Raw genomic sequence first — 23,705 nt, 5'->3', positions numbered from 1 at the left:
ATTTTTATTAGTAAAAAGTTATTTTACTTAGTTGATGATGTAGTTCTACGCACATGGAACAAGGTTCTAGAGTTTCATTGTTCTAATGTAAGTACGAGCGGTATTAAAGTGCGGTAATGACTGTAAGTAAAAAATTTGAATGTGTTAAAAATCTTATATTTAAATGTCTATCAAACTTCAGCCTCGTTAGTTCAACAAGTTTTGAAAAAATTGTTTTTATTTCTTAAAAAATTAAGTTAAAAACTATTAAAGCTTGCATCAAAGGTACGGTCTTTTAAAATCAGTTTTGAGCAAATTGTATATACATATATATCTTTAGTATTGTTAAAATAAAAATAAATTATAGTATAAAACTTAAAAGTTGATGTTAAGAGTTTAAAATTTGTTGAACAACCACTGCCCCTTAAAGTTGTAGTAACTTTTTTAGTTTTTAAATAAAACTTACTTTTGTTTTATTCAGCTTTTATATAACTTATAATTTTACTTTTGTAAACTAAAAATCCTTTCTCCCTATGCCCTAAATAAATATTATAATTATTTAACAAGGTCAATTTTGTATATTCAAAAATATTTTCTACCTAAAAGACTTTTTTGAGGTCACTTAAGTATAATATAAGCAAACTAGATAAAGACAGGGTTGCCACTTTACCTTGAAAAATCTGGAATTTGACAATTTAGGCAAAAAAAACCTGGAATTTTAACAATTTTCTATGTAAGTAGTAAAATGTTGATTTGATTCAATAATTCTATCATATAGATAAAAAAAATTTTCATCATCAAAATTTCTTTTACTTAAAAATATATTTAAAGTAGCTTTACAGTATCTTTTTAATAATTTTATACTTTTTAACGCAGTTTCTTACCTTAAACTTAACTTATACTAATAATAGACCCAAAAATGTGTACTTTTAAAAACCTGGAAAAAAGTAGGAAATCCTGGAAAATTTTTTGAAAAAACAAGTGGCAACCCTGTAAAGAAATTGCAACAAATGTTATACAAGTTTTATCTATGAAACTAAAACATTTTTGCGTTGTCACTGTTTTGTAATTTTATTAAAAAAATCTTTTTTGGTAATAATTAGTTATTTTAGTATAATTAGTCAATAATTTTATACTTTTTAACGCAGTTTCTTACCTTAAACTTAACTTATACTAATACTAGACCCAAAAATGTGTACTTTTAAAAACCTGGAAAAAATTAGGAAATCCTGGAAATTTTTTTGAAAAAACAAGTGGCAACCCTGTAAAAAAATTGCAACAAATGTTATACAAGTTTTATCTATGAAACTAAAATATTTTTGTGTTGTCACTGTTTTGTAATTTTATTAAAAAATTTTTTTTTGGTAATAATTAGTTATTTTGATAATAAAATTGATTTGAAAAAGATAAGTTAGTTTTAACTTTAGTGTTTGTATCTACTGTTATTATTTTATTTATTTTACTTATTAGAATTAATATATTACTTTTAGAAATAAAAACTCTTACAAAGTAAAAAAAATGGATTTTGATCCTAACAATGATTTTTCTGAAATCTGTGAAAGTTTAACAAAGAAGATTAATCAAGTTTCTTCAATGAAGTTGAGTACGGATGAAAATCAAGTGGAAGCACTAGAAAAGCTACGAGTTCAGGTTAGATGAGATTATATGTAGAATAACTTCATGGTTTGAGGCTCAATGACCAATAGGTTTTTCTCCACACTAATTCATTGACAAGAGTTGTGGGTGTCTTTCTTTTGTTCATTTATCTTGATTTGTATTAAAAACTATCAATGAGAAGAGTTTTTATTTTTTTTGATCCAACTCATTTCCCATACTTAGTGTTTACCCTACGCTTGATATAAACTTTTTAACGCATATCTTTTGTTTTTCTCTGGTGTGTTTTCAGAGTATTACCAGCCTACTGTTGCTGTAAAAGATTTATAGTATAAATAATAATATAATAATAAAATTAAAGTATAATCAAACCGGAGAATGTTATTTTTAAGCAATGATAATGAGGTATTAATTAAATAAGTTTTGTGTATACTAATTGATTATTATATTTAAATGATTTTAAGAGTTCAATTAAGGGCATAGGGGGGGAGGGGGTAAACACCTTTTTTTGGTTTTTGATCTTATTTTATATAGTTTTTACTAAGCTACAAGATACTTTTTACAGATTTTAAAAATTCAAAATAATTTTTAAGATATAGCCGGTCAAAGTCGGAGGCAACAATAGAATCCTTATGAGAGGCGCAAACTAAAGCGGCAAATAACTAGAAATTACTAAAAACCTATCTCCTCATACGTTTTTTGAGATAACTACCTCAAATTTTCAGGAAATGTTCCTTGCAGTATTTAGAAAATTCTGTCGGAACAGAATTTAAAAAATTAAAAAATTAGAATTTTATATAAAAAATAAACAAAAAAAACATTTTTTTTTGTTTATTTTTTATATAAAATTCTAATTTTTATAAAAATTTCTTCCGACAGAATATTCTAAATATATCAAGGAACATTTCCTAAAAATTTGAGGTAGTTATCTCAAAAAACGTAGGAGAAGATAGATTTTTAGTGAAATAGTCTATTTTTGCCGTTTTAGTTTGCGCCTCCCATAAGGAACCTATTGTTGGCTTCCTTGACCTGCTATATCTCAAAAATTATTTTGAATTTTCTAAATCTGTAAAAAGCATCTTGTAGCTTAGTAAAAACTATATAAAATAAGATCAAAAACCAAAAAAAGGGTGTTTACCCCCCCCCTATGCCCTTAACATTATTGTTATTTCATTATTACTTCATCAGAAAGTTTCTTAACTAATATCTTAGAACAAATTTAAAGTAAGAAAATTTTACATAATTACATAATATAAGTGAGACAGATTTTTGGCTCTGTATGTTAAAGAACAAACTTGTTTACTAATTGAGCCTTAAGTGGAATTTTTAGTCTGTTTACTACTCTAAGAATAAAATAAGTTATATATAAGCACAGTTGTGACAGTGTTAGTGACTATGTTGAAACTCTCAAAGTTACTGTTTACAGATTGATTATAATGTGCTAAATTTTCAAAAGTAAGATAGGGTCTATATAAAAGCCTATGAAAAAATTATATTGATCACTGGCCATTATTATATAGAAAACAACAAGTGTGTCAGAGACTTTAAAGATGAGCACTATTTGATTTTAACACAACCTTAAACTTATTTTCAGTTATATATTCTTGAAGCTTTTTTATTTATACAAATGTTCTGTTCTGTATAAGATTTTAAGATGAATTTTGTAATTAACAAACTATAAAATTAGATTAGTGTTAAAATACTTTATAAAAATTATCAACTACATTTTATTTTTATCTCTACTTTGAATAAAAAATCAATCTAAAAAATTGTTTAAATAGCATTACAGTTTTAACTAAAAAGCAAGTATTTAATGGTATAAATTTAATTTTATAAAAATTTTTTGATAACTAATTTATATTTTAGTTTTGGAATTAATTAAAATTTAATTAAATTTATTCTATACATAAAACTTTATAGTTGATAATTAATATAGGTTCATAAAAGCTGTTATTATTATTTATATTTTTTATTATTATTTTTATTTTAATGTTTAATATGTTTTTTTTTATACAGGGTTGCTTGGACATTATGAATTTAAAGAAGCTCAACAGGGTTGCTCAAGAAAGAAACAAAAAGTTTAGAGATAAAACAGCAGAAGTAAATTAAAAAAATAGTAGATATATAACATTTTGGTCTAAAACTAAAAATAGGTTGATGTTTACATAATTTTTGAAATGTAAATATTTTTTATGAATATAAACAATTAAGTATTTATCCAAAGTGCTAAAAAGCAGTTGTTTTTTTGTTATATAGTTGTGAACTTAAATAACATTTACTGTTTTTATTTTAAAGCTTACCTTATTATTTTAGTACGTTAAAGTATTTTTACTTGATTAACTTTTTTTTTAGGTTTTGCTCTTATTTATTTTATTTTTTTTCTCATAAACTTAAGTAATCTTTTGGTTACACATGCGAGCTTTTTTGAAGCTAAGGGCATCAAGATTTTAAGTATTTTTTTTCATAAAAAACAACATTGACCCAGAATAAAAAACTTAAAGTCCATACTATAAGATACTTTTTATAGACTAAATAACTTTCTATTTACTTTTGAAATATAATCAGTTTTATTAAAACTTTCCAATACAAGCATAAAAACGGTAAACTTTTTATAGCCAATTTATCATAACTTTTGAAAAGATACCATTTTTTTTTTCTTTCTTGAAATGTGATTAAAATTTTCAAGAAATGTTTTTGATGTTATAAACAATTTGTAGGAGGCAGATTTTTTGAATAAATATATAGTAAAAAATTGAATATATTTCCTGTAAAATAAGAGAATAAGGGGGGGGGTGGTAAATCAATTAGTTTTATTTTTTGCATAATTTAGCTACAAGTTACTATTACTGTTAGTTGAAATTTGAAGTAACTTTTGAGATATAAGCAATCAAAATAAGAGGGTAAATAAGTTTGTTATAGGAGGCGCAAACTAAAAGGGTAAAAGTAGACTATTTCACTAGAAATCTTCTCCTAATGTTTTCAAACGATGGTTGTAAAACTTTCTCAGACTAATCTTTAATAAATTTTGAAAAACTTATAGGAAAAAGTTTTAAAATTTTGGTAAAAAGATTTTTAATAAATAAACATAATTTTTATTATTATTATTATTTTGGTCTTAATTTTCAAAATATATTTTTCAAAATTTTTCTTATAACAATTCAAGACTCCCAGAAAATCAACCTTAGAAATTTTTAAACTAGTTATATCTCAAAAGTTTGATGAAATTTATTAGTTATATAGTATCTTATAGAATAACTCTAAGCTTTCAAACAACAGCCAATATTATTCTTTGTAAAATAATGTTGGACCTCCCTATACAGGGTTTCCACTTCCCTATAAATCCCTATAAATTTGCAATATTCTGAAAAATCCCTATAAATCCCTAGAAATAATTGAAAATATCTTAAAATCCCTAGAAATTACGTTAATTTTCTTGGCAATTGAAATTTGAAAGCAAAAACAGCACAACAAGATGAAAAACACAAATCTATTACGCCACCTAGCGGATATTTTTGTTTTTATATTAAATAAGTGTATCTAAAATTTTCTTTTTTAACTAAAATTAGAGCTCAAAAACCCTCAAATTTTCGTAGAATTCTTATTAAGACTGTGTTTATAAACAGTTAATGACATATTTTACTAAAATGTACCTTAAAAATATGTTTACAACGTTTAAAATTCTTTTTTTTTTTGATAATTTCCCTATAAATTTGCTATATTTTATGGGTTTCCCTATTAATTTGTTTTGAAATTTTAACTGGAACCCTGCCTATACTCTTCATTATTTACTAAATAATAAACTAGAAAATTAAGAAAAAATAGTTGCTCAAAATTTGTAGGAGAAAACAAATTTTAAGCAAGATAGTCTTTTGCAATTTAGTTTATGCTTTCGATAATAAAACTGTTTAATTTTTTAACTTTGATCCTATATATTTTAAATAATTACTTTTACCTTTAAAAAACTAGTGTCTTAACTACTAACATAGAAATAAAGTTATGAAATAAAATAATATTCAACCCTGTGTGCCCTTAAACAGTTACAAGTTAGGCGTACTTTAATTTTTTATAGTCTTCATCTAGAAAGATTAAGAAAAAGTTATTGTCTCTGTTTTAAATTTTAAAGTTTATGAAAAGAATGATGGTTTTCACTTCATCTTTAAAATATTTCCCAACTCCATTTTTATAATTGCCACTTAGCAGAGATTAAAAAGTAATATCCTTCTTTATCTGGTTATATTTTGATTTTCTAAACTTTTACTTTTATTATTCATTTATTTTTTCACTTGCTAACAATTTTTGCCCTGTGATTGCCAAAATCGCCCGAAGACGATGTTGCCCAGGGAAAACCTGTTTTAGAGTTTTCAGTAGTTTTTTATCTAATAGATATAAATATTTAATAAAAAAAAAAAGTATTTTATTTATCATACCCTGTTTTATAAAGCTTAAAGTATTTAAGCAATATACAAAAGACACTCAGTGAAAAATCCAAATATATTTCACGCTATTTTTATCAGTGGATACATAGCGATAAATAAAATATAAATTTAACTTATATAGTAACTGTAGTAACCGTCATAAACAAATATCGATTACATACAAAAAATCAGTTACACAAAACTAATCAAAATACTAATTATTAAGGCTGATTTTATACAAACACATAAACACCAAAAGAGCATTAAGTAAATAAAGCAACACTAGTCAAATTTCTAGATTTTTACAAGTTGATCTTATTTTATAGAGTTTTATCTGAGCTATCAGCTATTTTTAACCGCTTGAAAAAATTCAAATAAATTTTTGAGATATGAGCAATCAAAGTTGGTGATCTTAATGGGTTCCTAATGGAAGGCGCAAACTAAAACCGCAAAAAAGACCATTTTGCTAAAAACCTATTTCCTCCTTTATTTTTTTAAGCAATCTTCTTCAAATTTTCACAAATAATTGAATGCAGGATTTTTTAATTTTTTAAAATAAAGTTTTTATAAAAAAAAACACCTTTTTTTTTTTGCTTTTATTATCTAAAATTTTTATTTTTAAAGTTAACACATTTAAACATTGAAAGTCTTTCAAACTATAAAAGGAACGTTTCTTGAAAGTTTGAGGTCTCTAGCTCTAAAAATGAAGGAGAAAATAAATTTTTAGTGTTTTTTTAAATTTCCGGAAAATTGACAGTCCATACGTTTGTATTGGAAAATTTTTATAAAAAATACAATATCTCAAAAATTAAATAAAAATTTTTTTCTATAAAAACTGGCTTCTAGTTTGTACTTCAAGCTTTAGTATAAGATCCAATGTTGTTTTTAGTAAAAAAAAAATGTCGGACCCTACTATGCCCTTAAGGGTATTAAAAATTTTTAAATTAAAAAAATTATATTACCTTAAAGTTTTAAACTATTAAAGTAACATTTCTTTTTAAAAGTTTAGGTTCCTAATGTTATATTATAAAAAAAATAATTATCAATTTTCAAAGAGCATAAAAATGCTAAAATTATACAACACAAGTTAAAAAAAGTGTTTTTAGTAAATCAAATCTAGTTTTTCTGACAATAAATTTCTTATTTTTTTCATTAGGAAAAGCAAAAGCTTGACAGGCACAACCTTACATTGGAAAATCTTCAGTATGAGTTGGCGCATCTAGATAAAGAAATCAACAAATGTTATGAGTTCAGGTGTGTTGTATATGCTTTGGAAGTTTAGTGTTGTAATTTCATAAATTTTTAATAGTTTATAGATTAAGAAAAAAAGTTTGATATGAAATTAATCTCTTGATTCGAAGAAGTTTTTAGGTTATATTATTTGTAAAATAATAAACTCTCAATTTGTTAGGGTTATTAAAACCTTGGACTCCTGGAAAAACTTGGAATTTGACAATTTAGGCAAAGAAATAACACTAAAATTTATAGTGAGAAAATCACTAAAAAATTTAGATTAAACAATTTTTAGATGTAAATTAATGAAATTTTGATTAGATACAAAAAAAATATCATAAAAAACTTTTATTTATTTAAGAACTTTATGTATTTTACAGGGTTACCACTTTTCAAGGAACTCAGGGAAGCTCAGGGTATTTTGAAATTATAGAAAATCTCAGGGAGACTCAGGATAACTCAGCGTATTTTGACTTTTTTTTTAAACTCAAAATGATTTATGGCAGTTTTGATTTTTTATAATTTCAGGACAGTTTTAAGATAGTTTAAAAATCTCAGAGCAAATTTTTTTCTAGAATTAGATAAAGTTTTTTTGATCAAATTTATTATTTTCTTATTTAATTTACCCAATTTTGATCAAGAACTGATTTTATTAATTTTTATTGTATACTATTATAGGAAGGATTTTCGAGGTATTTATATACCATTTGCTACTTAGTATATAGAGATTACTCGTTTTTATTTTATGTTCTATTTCATAAACATATTTAAAACTATACGAGTTTTGTTGTCAAGTTGTAAATGTCGAATGAAAAAAAAAAGTTCAGTAAAACAGTTTAAAAAATAAGTTTAAATTATGACGTATGGATAAATTTAAATAAATACAAACTTAAAAGTTTAGCAAGTAAAACTTAAGTTAAGATATGTTAATTAATAAATTGTTAATAGTTTTGAATTTTCATTTTATGCTATTTGATTATTTAGCTTAGTTCGTTCGTCCTCAATCAAAATTGATTCCAGGCTGTAGAGTTTGCTTTGTTTACATCGTTTTGAAACTTTAAAGTTTTGAACTACGTCAGAGTTTTGACAGCGTGTGCATCAAAAGAAGGTCAAATATTGCTCTGTTTTTATCTGTTCCGTAGTGGTCTGCACACGCTGTCAAAATTCTCCCATAGTTCAAAAGTGTATAATACATATCAGTTATTGTAAGTATAAATGCTGTTTAAAATTTATTATTCTTTTTATTATTATTGTTTTTGTTTTTTAATTTTGTTAATTTAATTATTTAGTAATAGTACTGTATTGATATTATGATTTTAAATTTTAATTTGATTATAATGTCTTGCAGCGTTATATATTTTTAGTTATCCATCGTCTTATTTTTATTTTATTTTGCAGGCCTGAAGATCCCTTAGGGGTGAAACGTCGTTGCCTTTGTGTAAATAAATAAGTTTAATATTAAAATAGTTCAAAACTTTAAAGTTTCTAAACGATGTAATCAAAGCGAACTCTACAGCCTGGAATCAATTTTGATTGAGGAAGAACGACTTAAGTTAAATACGCAAATAGTAATGGAATGAAAAAACTATTAACAATTTATTAATTAACATATGTTAACTTAAACTTTACTTGCTAAACTCTAATATTTGTATTTATTTGAATTTATTCCTACGTCATAAATTAAACTTTTTTTTAAACTGATTTGATAATCAATTTTTTTTAATCATTTAACATTTACCACTTGACAATAAAACTCAGATAGTTTTGAAAACGTTTTTTTAAACAAAAAATAGATTTAAAATGGGTAATATCTATATACCAAGTTGCAAATGGTATATAAATACTTTTTATTATGTTTTGACTTTACATTAAACAGAAACAGTTTAGAGATATAAAAGTTTAAATGTGCATTAAATTTTTTTAATATACTCAATAATTTTAGTTATATATACAGTTTAATAAAGTTTACTGTTTTTTACGTCCTTAATTCACAGATAAAGCTGTTTGTTATAACTTAAGAATAATTTTTTTCATCAAAAAAAAAAAAAAACCTTAGTATAAATTAGTATTGTTTAATCTTCGAAAACAGTATTTCTCATAAGTTTAGTGAACATCTAATGAAGAAACATACACATACAACCATACTTTTAATTATTAAGAAGAAAAATTAACATGAAGTATAAGTAGTTGTAGGTGGAGAATTTTATTTTTAAGATTTAAAAAAAAACACAGGGTGACTCAGGGCAGTTTAAAGTCACTCAAGTCGGTTTTTGGTTATTCAGGACAATGTTGGTAACTCAAAGAGTGGAAACTCTATACACAAACATTTTAAAGTAGCGTTACAGTATATTTTCTATATTTTTATGTTTTACAAGACATTTTTTTATCTTAAAATTAATACTAAATATAGACAAAATAACTTTTACTTTCAAAAACCTGGAAGAAATTCAGAGAACCTTTTAAAAAATTCTAAAAACCTTTGGCCACCGTTATTCAAACAAAATAAAGTTTCAAGCTTTGTATAAAAGTTTGATTGCATTTCATATGCGTAATGCGTGCTTAAAAAGTTTAAAAAGCTGAGAATATTTATATAATCTGATACTAACTACTACCTGATCTAAATGCGGATCCGGCTGAATCTTGCCATACTCGCTGAAATCTGGATCCACCCAGATTTTAATTCGAAAATTAGGTTTGATTCCGGTAAAGGCTGAAGCCTGATTAGAAAACAAACATTCTATCTGGTTTCTGTCTGAACTGATTTTATATTAATCATCTGGATCCGGCAAAGCTAAATTAAAAATAAGCTTGGCCAGGGTTGGTTCTTTAGTATAAATTCAGGTTGAACTGTTACCAGACAAAAGTATTTTTTTATATGAACATCCGGCCGGAAGCAAGTTGAACTATAAATTTGGTTAGGTCCAGATCTTGGTAAGCTATAGCCAGACCCGGCGTTTGGACTGGGTCGAACACTTTATTGGAAAGTAATTATTTTTTAAAAACAAATTTAGTTAAGTACTATTATAGGAAGGTTTTTGAACGTATTTATACACCATTTGCAACTTATAATTAATAGATTTTTCATTTTGTTTTATATTTTATTACACAAAGCTTTTCAAAACTATATGAGTTTCATTCTAAAGTGATAATTATAAAGAAATTTGATATAATTTTGGTAAATGAACAGCTTAAAAAATAACTTTAAATTATGACGTATGAACAAATTCAAATAAATACAAAATTTAGAGATTTAGCAAGTAAAACTAAAGTAAAGGTATTTTTATTAATAGATTGTTAATAATTTTGCTTTTCCATTTAATGCTATTTGTGTATTTAAATTAGGTCGCTCTAAGTTTAGTTAAGATTTCTAGGTAAGACTTTCATATATTGTTTTTTTAAGTAAAACAATATGGAATGAGTATTTTAAAACATTTTATTAGAAGTTTAACATTAGTTAAATCAGCTATTTTTAACACGCCTCAGTTTTTAAAGATATCATTTGGCTTATAACTTAATTAACAAATATTCTTTAAAGAAATCTCCTATTTTGTGAAAAACATATATACACATATTTTTACATTTAAATAGTATAACTTAATAATTTAGATCACAGCATGAAGACATTAAATTAGTCACTGAAGAAGACTTTTATAAAAATGCTCCCAAAGATATTTCAAAACCGGTGAGTAATGTTTTTTATTTTTTTTAGCACCAATTTAATTTTTTTCCTTTAAATTTTCTTAATCCTTAAAATTGTGTTGTTTTATAAATTTTGAAATCCGTTAACGGATATTAATACAAAATATTTAGAAAAAGTATTTACCTACAAAAATACTTGATATTAATTTTTTATTAGTACATATGTGTTAAATTTAGAATGTTTTTAAGAAAGGTTTACCTTTATTATTATACCTATGTTGTTTAATGATTAGCAAAACATTAGTTATAACACGTTTAGTATTTTATTAATTTTCTTACAAAGAGCTAGTATCTTTAGTATTACAAAACTATAAATCTATAAAGGTATTTGAAAATTTTACAGGATGTAACAAAGTTAGATGACCATGCAAGACTATTAGCTAGGTTAGAATGGGAACTGGAGTCTAGAAAACGGTTAGCAAATAACTATTACGTAAATAATTACAATTAAACTGTCTTTTTAGGCAGTGTTGTAAGTTAAGGATTAATTATTAAAAAAAAATTTTATATTTGTAATTAACTAAGATAATTTTATTTTAATAGCTTGGCTAACGAAGCCAATGAATTAAACGAGGAAAAGTGCGTAAAACAGTCTAAAATAGAAACTCACAAAAAACAAATACAGGTATGATAATAATTTCTAACTTATATATAATTTTTGTTTTGTTTTAATTGCTGTCAATTGTTTTGATTTTTTGATTAGACAATTAGTTTTGTACATAAACTAATTATTATCCCTGAAACATTTCAATTCTCAAATCTTAAATATTTATTATGTACAAAACAATCATTTCAAATTGATAAACATTTTCAATCCATTTAAATTTACAAAAAAAGTACTAACTTTGAAGCTTGATTCTTTTAGGATGTTGCTCCGCTGATGGATCAAATGTTGAAATCTTGTGAACCTCTTTTAGAAGTGTACGGAATGGAAAGATCAATTAATAATAGCGACATTCAAACTGCCAACCTCCTGCCGGCACCTCTATACACTCTTTACATGATTGCTAAAGGCCACAACGATGCTTTTGGTAAGTAATGATAATTAATATTTTTCGAATCGTATAAATGGCTTTTGTTTTAATTGAAAAAAGTAGTACTTTTCTAACACCAAGGTCGATAGAGAGGTAGTCAAAACAGATTTTTATAAATATTAATAGACGCTTTTATATGAACGAAATATAGGTCATTTTATGTAGTTTAGATAAATTTAAATTATTTTGTTGATGTACAATAAGTAGAAATTTAATTAAAACTTAATCTATAAAAACTTAACACGTTTGTTATGTTAAATATTTACCACAGTTAGAATAAGTTTCAAAAATATAATTTTTATAACTTATGTTCTAAAATAAGTTTTTGTATTTAGTTTGAAAAATAACTTAAGGGTCATTAAAATTAAATTCTAGAAAAAAATTAGAAGTATAGGTCTAATACGAATTCAATGCGATTTGTATCCAATATAATAGTAAAATGCATAGTAAAGCTTTAATTTTTAATTTATTTATATACATATAAGTTATTGAAATCAGTTTTTGCATTCTCTATAAGGGGTGCACGACTATTTAAATACGGACAATTCAAATTCCGACAATTCAAATTCTTAAGAAAAAATTGGAACGGCCACAAAAAAAAAAGTAATGAATGTTTGTCAAAAAAAAAATACATATGTAGGTCGTATTAATATCTACAAGTTATTTCTTCTTTTTCCAAAAAAATTAACATTTTTTGAGATATGGTTTAAATTAAGTAAAAAACATAATTATTTTTGGTAATTTTAAAATATCTTTAACAATATTTAATTTTTTGCAAAAAGAAAAAAGTATCTCTTAGATATTAATAAGATCTACGTATGTATTTTTATCATATGCTTGTGGTCTGGTGATGGAATTGGTTTGATCAAGCCTTGTAAACTTGAGCTTGTCTCACGGCAAATGAAAGTGTTTCGGATCTGTAGACTTTCGCCAATATTTTTGTTTAGTTATAAATACAGTTTAGAATCTTATAATTTTTCACAAGGAGAAGTAAATTAGTTCATTGTTAAAATATTTATATAATTAAAATTTTTTTTATAAAGATAAAGAAAAATTAAACGTAAAAAATTATTAAAAAAATAATAGCTTTTTTTTACTAACTACAGCATGAAGACAAATGTTACTTGAACAGGTGACAACGACATGGAAGTATCAATACAAGGTGATAAGGACGAAGCTCTCAGGTTGACTGATGAAAGTCAAAAGAAGAACGAAAAGGAAAGCGATTCGGAGGCCGACGAAGCCATGGATGTAGATGTTGACAAAGGTAATTTTAATAGTTTGCCTATAATATAATTTAAATTTAAACAAGATTGACATCTCAAGTATAATATTGTTGTAATTGTTTTTTTTTCGTTTAATCTTAGTTGCTAAAAACTTAATAGTTATTTTAATCAATATCTATCAAAATCTTTCGCTTGGAGCTTATAAAAAGTGACAGGTGTCAGTATGTACCTAATAAGTATTTAATCGAGCTTTTAAAGGTTTTTTTTTTATTAATAAGATTTTATATAGTGATTTTTGGTGTAACTAATTTAAAGTTTTAATAAAGTTAAACTTATATGTTTTGTAATTAAGAGGCTGATAGATCTCGTTCAAAACGAAAAAAGAAATCGAAGAAGAAAAAAGATCAAGAAAGGAAAGGTAGTGATAATGAAATTACTATTAAAGCACATCCACTGCAAGTAGAAATCATTTTGCGTGAATTGCATCGAGGTAAAACAATCTTATACGACCAACTCAACTTATATTAGTAATTGTTATTGTTTTATTGTAAAATCAGCGTTTTGTTATACTAGCGATCACTCATACTGCAAATATGAATTTTCTATACCTTAGCTGATTAACTAAGACAACATTTAGTTTATTTACAGATAGCTCACTCAAAATGAAGTTTTCTTACTATAGCCAGCTGAGTTTAGCTGCTGTAGAAACTAAAGTTTGTAAAGTCAATATGAAAAAGTAAGTTTCCATAGTTCGTGTAAAATTTTATTGAACATGCTAAAATGTTATATATAAAAAAGTTCTTCTAATAAAAATATTATAAATTTATGATTACAAACTAGCTTTAGTGTGCAAAGAGTTTATATTTTATTTTAAACAAGCAAAAAAAAATCCTAATATATAAATTTTTGTGATTCATTAACTTTTATTTACAGCTTTAACGATGAACAAGTACTAAGTTGTATGTTTGAAAACGACCACGGAATTATTCAGCCTGCTTTATTTGGCGGAAAAGTGTTCAAACTACCAAGCGGTCATGCTTATAGGTGGGTGCAAAAGCTATGTGGAATTTCATTACTGAACAAAAATCAAATCTTAAATAAAATTGTGAGTTTTTTTGTTTTTCCAACAACTTAATTTTACTATACTAGTATTTCAAATATAGTTTTGGTACATTTATATTATATCAGAGTTTTATATTATGGCACCTAATAAAATTAGTTATGATATGAAATTAGAAGTATTGAAATGTACTTTATTACTGCTTCAGATATTTTCTTTTTAACTTGATAGTAACAGCAGGGTTCCCAATTCCCTATAAATCCCTAAAAATTTGTGAAAAATCCCTAGAAATCCCATCAAATTAGTACTAAATGAAAGCTGGAAAAACGATTAAGATTACTTTCAGTGTAATACATACATACAATTTTTGTGAGATTAGGTTATATAAATATGATTAATTTTCCTAAAAATAATGTCTTTAATAAGTCCTTTTCTTATTAAATTAGTTCTTTTTGTATTTAAGCTTAATTATTAGTATTTTTTTTTTAACTTTGCTCATTTACTTTAATATTTCAATGTTTTTATAAATTCATGCTTGCTTATAACAACTACGGCTAGTATTTTAACTAAAGCTGGCTGATTTTGCCTAAAAAAGTGTCAATCCTGTTTTTAGTATACGTTGTTCGCTAATAGTATATGTTTAAGAAATTATACAAACAGTTGATAAGTATAGAAACGGTTTTTGTTTAAGGGTTTAAGTGTTCTAAGTCTAAAATAAGTTGTTGTTTAATAAAATTTTATTCTTTGAGTTAAAGTTTAAAGCAAAATTTATATTTTTAACTTTTAATTTTTCGAAATACAATAGTTTAATTATTTTAGAATTTCAAGAGTAAAGTTAGGTAAAAGTTGTTATCTCTCAATCAGTAGTTTTTTTAAGTTTAATATATATAGTGCTTTTAATCTAGTTAGTCTGCCAATGATTAATCTTTGTTTTTTTTTTTTATGAAAATGTGAAACTTTGCAAGTTTGTTGAAAAAAGTATAAATTAGATATTAGTAATTTGCTATATAAAATAAATTAGGCTTTTAAAAAACTATTAAATATGCCTCTTATATCTTGATTATTATATTGATCTACTATAATACTACTCCTGCACGTAGTTTAATACTGTCCATAGCATAAAGTTTTCATTATATGCTAAAAATTATATAAAATAGACATAAAGACTGAAACATCAAACTCTATTCTATAATAAATGTAAACTAAATACCAAAAAAAAATTTCCGTGGGCCGAGTTATTTATATTAGTTGTAGTTATTAATTTACTACTTTATTAAAAATATACTACTTTACTAAATACTCCTTAAACTAAAAATGTAATTAAATTGATCATTAAGTAAACACTAATACATAGTAACTACTAAAAGCCTAATTATAAAGTTTATCTGTTTAAGAAAAGTTATGTTTTTAGCTAAAAATCGCAGGCTGAAGATTTTGCTTTGAGGCTACTTTGGCAGGCGGGCTGCAGTTTTCCGATCCATGATATTAAATTAAAACATTTATTTTCGAGTACACTCGACCCTCTCCCACTGGTAAAACATTTAAGCAACTAATAATAAAAATAATGCATAATCTTACTAGATCAATTTAATTTTAGCATTAAAGTTACGTAATAATAGAATAATCTTTGTTTGTTTAACTCAGTGGTCGGCAGGCATCTATAAGTCACGGGCTAACTTTTCTAAAAACATTAGCTCGCAGGCTGCACTATATAAAAAAATAGTCTTTTGCAGGCCACAGTTATTTTTTAATAATTTGAATAACAATATAAAAGTCAGGGTTGCCACACACTCAGGGAATTCAGGGAAACTCCAGGAACTTTCAAGTTATAAAATATCTCAGGGAAACTCAAGGAATTTTGATTCTTTTTTTTTAACTCGAGAAACTCGGGGCAGTTTTAGTTTTTTCTAAAAGTTTCAGGGAAATTTTAAGATTTAAAAAAAGATCTCAGGGAAATTTTTTTCTAGATCTAGAATGAGATTTAGTTATTCCAGTTTCTATATTTTGTTCAAAAAAATTAATTTTATTTATTTTTAAGTGCTTATATAAAAGATTTTTAGCCTTGCGGCTAGTTCTTCAATATTCTTAAAATTAACATTGTGATTTCTAAATGAATAATAAAAAATTAAGGATTTGAAAAAAACTCTGGGAAGCTCAGGAAGTTTAAGGTTACTCAAGAAAGTTTCTGGTCACTCAGGGAAGACTTTTTGACTCAAAGAGTGGCAACCCTGAAAAGTACTAAAACTTTTGCCTTTTAGGCCGTATTTGACTCGCGGGCCGCAGTTTACCGATTTTTGGTTTAACTATAACATTTCGATTAAAATAACTGTTAACTTTTCGAAAATATTTCACTAAAATAAGTGTTAAATCAAGTAAACGATGCTATAAGCAAAATTACAATAAAACAAAAGAATATATATGAAAATACATATGTTAAAAAATTAACTGATAGTAGCATTTAGATATAAAGATTTAAAATGTTTAGCTTATTAAATAAACTTCTTCTGCTAACATAAACTTTGCTTTAACTGTTGTAAAAGTAAAACTTCAAGAATACATAGCTCAAAAAAATTTTAAGCTTGCATAAAAATCAAATAGTCCTCATCTTTTAAGCTAATGGCACAATCATGGTTGTCGTTTAATTGTTGGCCAAACATAGTATTTTTTTTATAACATTAATCAAGTAAACCTTAAATAAAAGTTTTGAGATTTTTTTGCACATACTGACCAATCAGTAAGCGAAAGCTACGAGACGTTATTCCCACGTACTCACTACCACAGTGACGACTGAACTTATAGTTATAGTTGATGTTACTTTTTCTTTAGTGGGAGAAATTACTTTGAAGTTTCACTTAAAGGTCGATTAGTGTACATGTAGAGTATTTTAAGCACATATTAATGTACACTAATCGACCTTAACCGGAATTTATAAAACCACTTCTCCCTCGAAAAGCAGTAACGTTATTTATAAGTTCAGTTGTCTCTGAGGTAATGACTAAATGGGTAAAAAGGTTTTAAAGATTTCACTTACAGGTTGGTCAGCATACTTGTGCTTAAATTTAATTTGGCCATTGACTGCATATAACATAAATGTAATAATATTTAAAACAGTTCATAAACGTTTGTATTAGTTTTTGAAATTCATTTTTTCCTAGTTTTAGATATTAATTTGTTATTTAAGAAAATAATTTGATACAGGATCTAGAAGAAAGTTTTGGCAATATAAAAGAACTTCTATCAATGATCAGAAAGAAAGTTGAATCTAGTTTGGTGTTGAACGAGCAATTAGAATCACTATATTCCAAAAAAATACTACCGATTGAAGACATTAACAAACAGGCTAGTTTAAGCAAAGCTACTGCAACTTTTAAATATCTTTGTAGGTTTTTAGTTATATGTTTGGGTAGGTGTCAGAAAAGCACAGCGTCACTTTAGCACGGGGTGACACTTTAGCACGGAGTGTCACTTTAGCACGGCGTCACTTTAGCACGGGGTGACATTTTTGCACGTAATAATTTTAAATGTTTTAGAATGTTTATTTAAAAAATGTTTAATTATCCAAAATAATTAACTTAACAAACAAATAATTGTGGAAATTAGTTCTAACACTTTTAAAAATATCGTCTTAAAAAATTATAATAAAGTTTTTACTATGGGCTTAAAATGAAGTAAGAAAAATTTTAATCTTTTTATTTCTCACTTTTTATTTAAAACTTACGCTTAGAGTTTAGTCTTATTAAAATTAGTTAAAGCATTTAAAATAAGTTTTAATAATCTTAGAGCTTGTATTTATTGCTAGCTTTATTAAAATATTTTTATGTCAAAAACTTTAAAGTAAAAGTATCAAAATATTTTCATCTTAAGTTAAATAATAAAACAAGTTAATAAAGTTTTTAAATTTAATTTTGTCTTAGTTTTAAGTAAAGCTTAAACTTGTAACTCATTTAAAACTTGTTAATTTTAGTTTATATGTTGCATAGTTAGTTTTTAGATTTTTAAACAATACAGTACCTTATGTGATTTAAGCAAAGAAAAAAAATGTAAAATCAATTATGTGCTATAATGACACTCCGTGCTAATGTGACGCCGTGCTAAAGTGACACTCCGTGCTAAAGTGTCACTCCGTGCTAAAGTGTCACTCCGTGCTAAATTGTCACACCGTGCTAAAATTTCACTCCGTGCTAGAGTGTCACTCTGTGCTAATGTGTCACTCTGTGCTAAAGTGTCACCCGTGCTTTTCTGACCCGTTCCGATATGTTTATATTTACGTGTGCTCATTGTTCGGAAAATAGCTTATTTAGTCAACAAAAAATACACGAAAATAAAACCTTGTTGACTGATTTTGTTAAATATTTAGTTCTACATAATTTTAAAACTAAAATTAAATTAGAATTGATCTTTCTGTTTGATAATCAACTTAAGTAATGAAGTTGCTAAAACTTTTAGTAAGTTTTATTGCAGAGCAAAGTTCAATGTTCTGACAACACCTTTTTTTGAAAAAACATTGTTTATTATGGTTATAAGTTAAATATATGTCTTCAGATAAGCGACAAAGTTCAAAAATGGGAAAAGATTTCTTGGGAAAAGTATAAGAAAATGTGCCAGAATAAAAACTTGCACGCTTACGAAACTGAAGCAGATTTCGGTAAAAGCTCACCTGAAATTCACGATTATTACCACGCAGCCATCAATCACCACACGCTAGTTTTGAACTTGTATACCTGCGTTTACAGTGGATACCCGCGCCCTTGCCCCTACATCAAGCTTTCAATGATTGATTCGAATCAGAACAGTTTAGATTCTGCACAATGTAATTTTGTCAGGGTTAGTCTTTTTATTTTAGATGTTTATTTTTACTCTTAATCCTCAGATCCGTCATTGTTTAGTAAAAGTTTCATCTTGTAAAAAAAATAATTGAATGAAGTTTTAAACTAATAAGATCTCACTAAACAATAATAATTGAATAATATTCAACTTTAAATTTATGTTTCAACTTAATTTGTATTTAATTTTGTAAAGTAGTTTTATTTTCTTATAGATGTTGGAGCAAACTGTAAATGTTGATTTACCAGAAAAACAACTAAAAGAAAATGTTAACAACATTCTATCTACTCAACTTTATAAGTTAGTTTTTGACTATTTAAGCCTTTTTAGTTTTCAACGAGTAAATCAACATATAATACATCAACTATATTTATGCTGTACATTTAAATATTTTAATTTATAGCATAAACGAGACTTTTTATTGAATTTAAGTTGAAACAAATATATGTTAAGTTATCAAAGTAACGCCGTAGTATGTTATTTGGTTACTTTTATTACATAACAAACAAGAGTATTTTTAAAACTGCTGAATATTTTTTTTCGGATAAGTAGAAATAGTTTGATTAGTTGTATTAAAGCAAAAGTTCTTAGATGTAAAGTATTAACAAAATAGTTCCAAACAATTTCAATTAAGGAAATAAAAGCCTAACTTAATACTTTTTTTTGCGATCAGAAAAAACATCGGCGAAAGTCTGCAGAGCAGAAGCCTGGACTTTCGTATGCTGTGAGACAAGCTCAAGTTTAACAAAAGGGTTGATCATACCAGTTCGATCATCAAACCACAAGCCTACTACGGTAGACTACCAAAGGTCTACCTAAGGCTTGTGGTCCGATGATAGAATTGGTATGATCAACCCTTTTGTCTTTTTTTTATGCTTTAAACTAAAAGTACGCAGATAAAATTTGTAAAAGTTTACTGTTTAACAAATAACAACAAAACCTAATCAAAGGCTTGCTGAACAATTAGAAGTTTATATTGAGACTGGCATTCGTGACGGAATATTTGATGACGCACAGTTGGCCTTGTGTCGTGTTTCCATCCCTGTTCAGAGGGAGGGCCCACTCAGATCGTCACCAACTAATTATGATGTCACTAATAACCAGTACAATCAATAGGAAATTTAAATAAACTTGTTCTATGCTTTTATTTGAACTAGTGTATTTTTAACCCTTCTGAATTTTATTAGATTATAAAGTAGTGTATATTAATTTTAAATCGAATAAGTTGGTATGCTTTTTTTTCTCTTAAACAATTTTGTTTTTGAAATGAAGCTAAAGAAATAGGTATTTCGTATAATGGTTTTATTTCAAACATAAAAGTACTTTGTATATAAATAGTTAAGTTATATTTTTATTTACCTTAATTCTGTTTTTGGTTCAGACTTTTAGTTTAATTCTATAGGTAGTTTATTTTTGCTGTATCAATAAAAATTAAAAATTTTCAGTATAATTTAGACGAATAATGCTAAAATGTTTTTGATGAATAAATGTTAGTATATTAGATTGTTTTTTTTTTAAAGAAGTAGAAAACAAGTAAGCTCGATCATTTTATCAAATTTAAAAATAGAACTGCAACAATAAACTTAGTAACGAAAGTAGTTTGAATTTTCTTTGTAGTTGAATGTTAAAAGTAGTAGTATATGATATTATATATGATAAAATTTTTATGACAGACATTTGTTTTTTTTATACCAATACATTTTTTAATGTATAAACTAAAAGTATTTTCAAATATGCTTACACATTTTTCTCTACTTGAAAAATTCCCTGTTGCATAGTCTTCCAACTATCTTGTAAAACCAAGTTTAAATATTATTTACCAGTTTAAAAAAGTTACGTAATATTTTTAACTTGAAAAAAATTTAAGTAAAAGAGTTAATATTTCTATCTATTTATATTTAGAAAATTTTTAAAATAGATTTGTTTTTATGTTAGGTCAAAATAAAGCTAATAGTTTTTGTAACTTCAGTAAAAAAAATTTCAGTTTACTACGATAGTTTTTAACTTAATTTTTTACATTAATGTTTCCACACAACATTAAATTTTAGAATTTATGTATAGAAAATAAATGTAATTTTTTGAATAATAATACCTAGTTTAATTTATTACTGTTTTGTGAGTATGTATCCTTTTGAATAAAAAAAATGTTGGATGGTTGTTAACGAATTTCACTGAAAAGAATCTGAATGTACTCACTAAACCGTAACAATATGTCAGTACAGTTTTATTCATAGTTTTTGTCAATTTTACTTTTTTTAATAAACGGTGCATAAAGTTAAATGATATTTTATCCCCAAGACTTATTTTTTTGCTTTTTTTTTTTTACTTTAATAAAACCAGACCGTACGTTTTAATAAATCCAACTAAAGTAACGTACTTTTAATAATACATAAACTAGTGTCTCACTTAATAGCAAAAAAAAAACTGGTATCTAATTTCAGTTATTCTGATTATTATAGAATTTTTTTTTGTTCAACTAAAATAAATAATAAAGTTTCTAAAAATCATTATAAATTATTTCAAAGATTAATGAAGTGATGTTGCAAGCAAAAAAGACTCTAGAACAGTAACTTTTCACATAAAGGTACTTGAGACGGAGTCCAGTAATAATTCTCGAGTAAATATTTATTGAAAAGACTATCAAGGTTTTATGTCAACTAAAATTAGATAACACCTTTCGAATGTAAATAAAAAAGCGAGGTAAGATCAATAGTTTAAAAACTAAGATGGTTTAAGTATAAAAAACAAGGTTTTGCCTAACTCTGTTGCTTCAATTAAATTTATAATACAAATTAAAATATTTAAAGTTTCTAAGATTTTTCTTCTTTTTGCGCTTTAGGAGTATTAGTTCAATTTAATAATTTCAAATGGTTAAACTAAAAATTTTTTTTGTTTGTTACTGATTAGCTAAAATTTATTTGCTTAAATATGTATAAACACATTTTATCAGTAAATTATTGTAATAAAACCATAAATTTTTACTTGTATGAAAATACAAAGAAAAGGCTTATTGTACAAATTTATGTATTATTTAATACAAAAATTGTTAAACAATTAAAACTATTAAGTTTTCACAAATTCGAAACTTTAACCAAGAAAAAACAAATTATTTTTCTGTACTAATTCCAAAAATATTTGGAGCAAGTTGAAAAAAAATATACAATTGATCATAAAATTTAAAAAAGCAAGTGAAAAGGTTATATACATAAGTTACTAATATTATTTTTTCAAAACTTTTATATATGTTAAGTTTTAGAAGCCAATTTAACTATATTTGTTAGGCTTAAAATTTATAAAACTTGTGGGTATATTTTGTTACTGAAAACTTAAACTAAGTTTTAAAACATTTCTAAAATACTACTCTGTTAATTCTTAGTTTTTATGGTTAATGACTAATTATAACTACTTTATTTATTGACAACTGAAGTTTTAAATTCGAAAATAGCTAAAAACTAAAAGAAGTTGCATTATCTGTTGTGTAGTTTCGCATGCTGATTTAAAATTTAGAACAAATGTGCAAATATATACGGCAGGTGTGAATAACCATAGCAAGCTCAAACTGTTGTTCAAAATCTGCAATAATCATTTATTCTATGTAAAGCTTTATTTTTTAGATTAATGACTGCAAGTTTTTTTTGGTTGCGACTGACTGAAAAGTTCCAATAAAAATGAAACCCGGTTCTAAGTCTACCAAAAGCTTGTGGTCTGAAGATCGAAATGGTATGAACAAACTTTTATGTTACCTTAAGCTTTTCTCAAGGCATACGTAAGTCCAGGATTTGGCTCTGTAGACTTACGCTGATGTTTTTTTGATTTAAAGCTTTTATTGATAAAAACTCCTAGATTGAAAAGTTATGACATTTAGAAAATAATAACATTAAGTAAAAGTGAATATTTAAAATATTAAAACTTCCATTAAAATAAAAAGTTTCAAGATATCAGGTTTAAAAGGTTTAAAGAAGTCATTTTTTCACTTTAAGTTTCAATTTTAGTAACTCTAACCAATATTTAACTTACCATATGAAGGGTTCTTTCTACGGGCGATGGGCTATTGATTAACTGATGGAGGGTTTTTTGAACTTTATATAAACAAGGTAAGTTTTAAATGAGAATTATCTGCATTTATTCAATAATGCACTTTTTATAGATGCGGTTTGTTTTGATTTAAAAACAAACAAATAAAGACTATGTGCTTAATATGGAAATTATGATGAAATCTAAAAATAAAACGAAAACAGTGTTAATTCTTAAAAAATTATTTAAATATGATCTAGGTATCTTTATGCATAAGTTTAAAATCCCTTTTTAACATTTAATTTCAAATGCAATTAAAAAGTTTGAATAAAATACAAAACCTAACAAGTTTATGTAAAATAAATATTTTCTTACCAAAATGTTATAGTAAACAAGAACATCAATCTTTAGTTTCTCACATGGTAAACTGTGGACTAAAGTTCTAAATAACATAAAAAACCAAAGTCATATTGGAAGGTTCCAGGTTTACATGAGGGACATTTAACTCAAAGAACAATCAAAGTCTAAGCAGATATTATCATCGTAGTTTTAGAAGTATATCTTTCGTAGGTTTATGTCTAACAATAGTCCTTAATAAGTATTTTTT

The 23,705-nt window shown here is 25.4% G+C and overlaps 1 protein-coding gene across 1 annotated transcript; it reads left to right on the top strand.

The window, feature by feature from the left end:
• Positions 1-1,479: 1,479 nt before the first annotated feature.
• LOC145840646 (THO complex subunit 5-like) lies at positions 1,480-20,496 on the top strand. The gene is made up of 15 exons (XM_082947965.1): positions 1,480-1,629; positions 3,610-3,693; positions 7,165-7,262; positions 10,848-10,923; positions 11,284-11,354; positions 11,484-11,565; positions 11,806-11,971; positions 13,107-13,241; positions 13,553-13,690; positions 13,849-13,936; positions 14,134-14,305; positions 17,459-17,599; positions 18,803-19,084; positions 19,299-19,384; positions 20,035-20,496. The coding sequence occupies exons 1-15, from the start codon at positions 1,498-1,500 to the stop codon at positions 20,198-20,200; spliced, it is 1,917 nt and encodes a 638-aa protein (XP_082804091.1). The 5' UTR covers positions 1,480-1,497; the 3' UTR covers positions 20,201-20,496.
• Positions 20,497-23,705: the final 3,209 nt, after the last annotated feature.

Source organism: Thalia democratica, chromosome 7, assembly GCF_965202585.1.
Source record: "Thalia democratica chromosome 7, ktThaDemo2.hap1.1, whole genome shotgun sequence".
In the NCBI taxonomy this organism is placed as follows: Eukaryota; Metazoa; Chordata; class Thaliacea; order Salpida; family Salpidae; genus Thalia; species Thalia democratica.
This window is presented reverse-complemented; position numbering and strand designations above follow the sequence as displayed.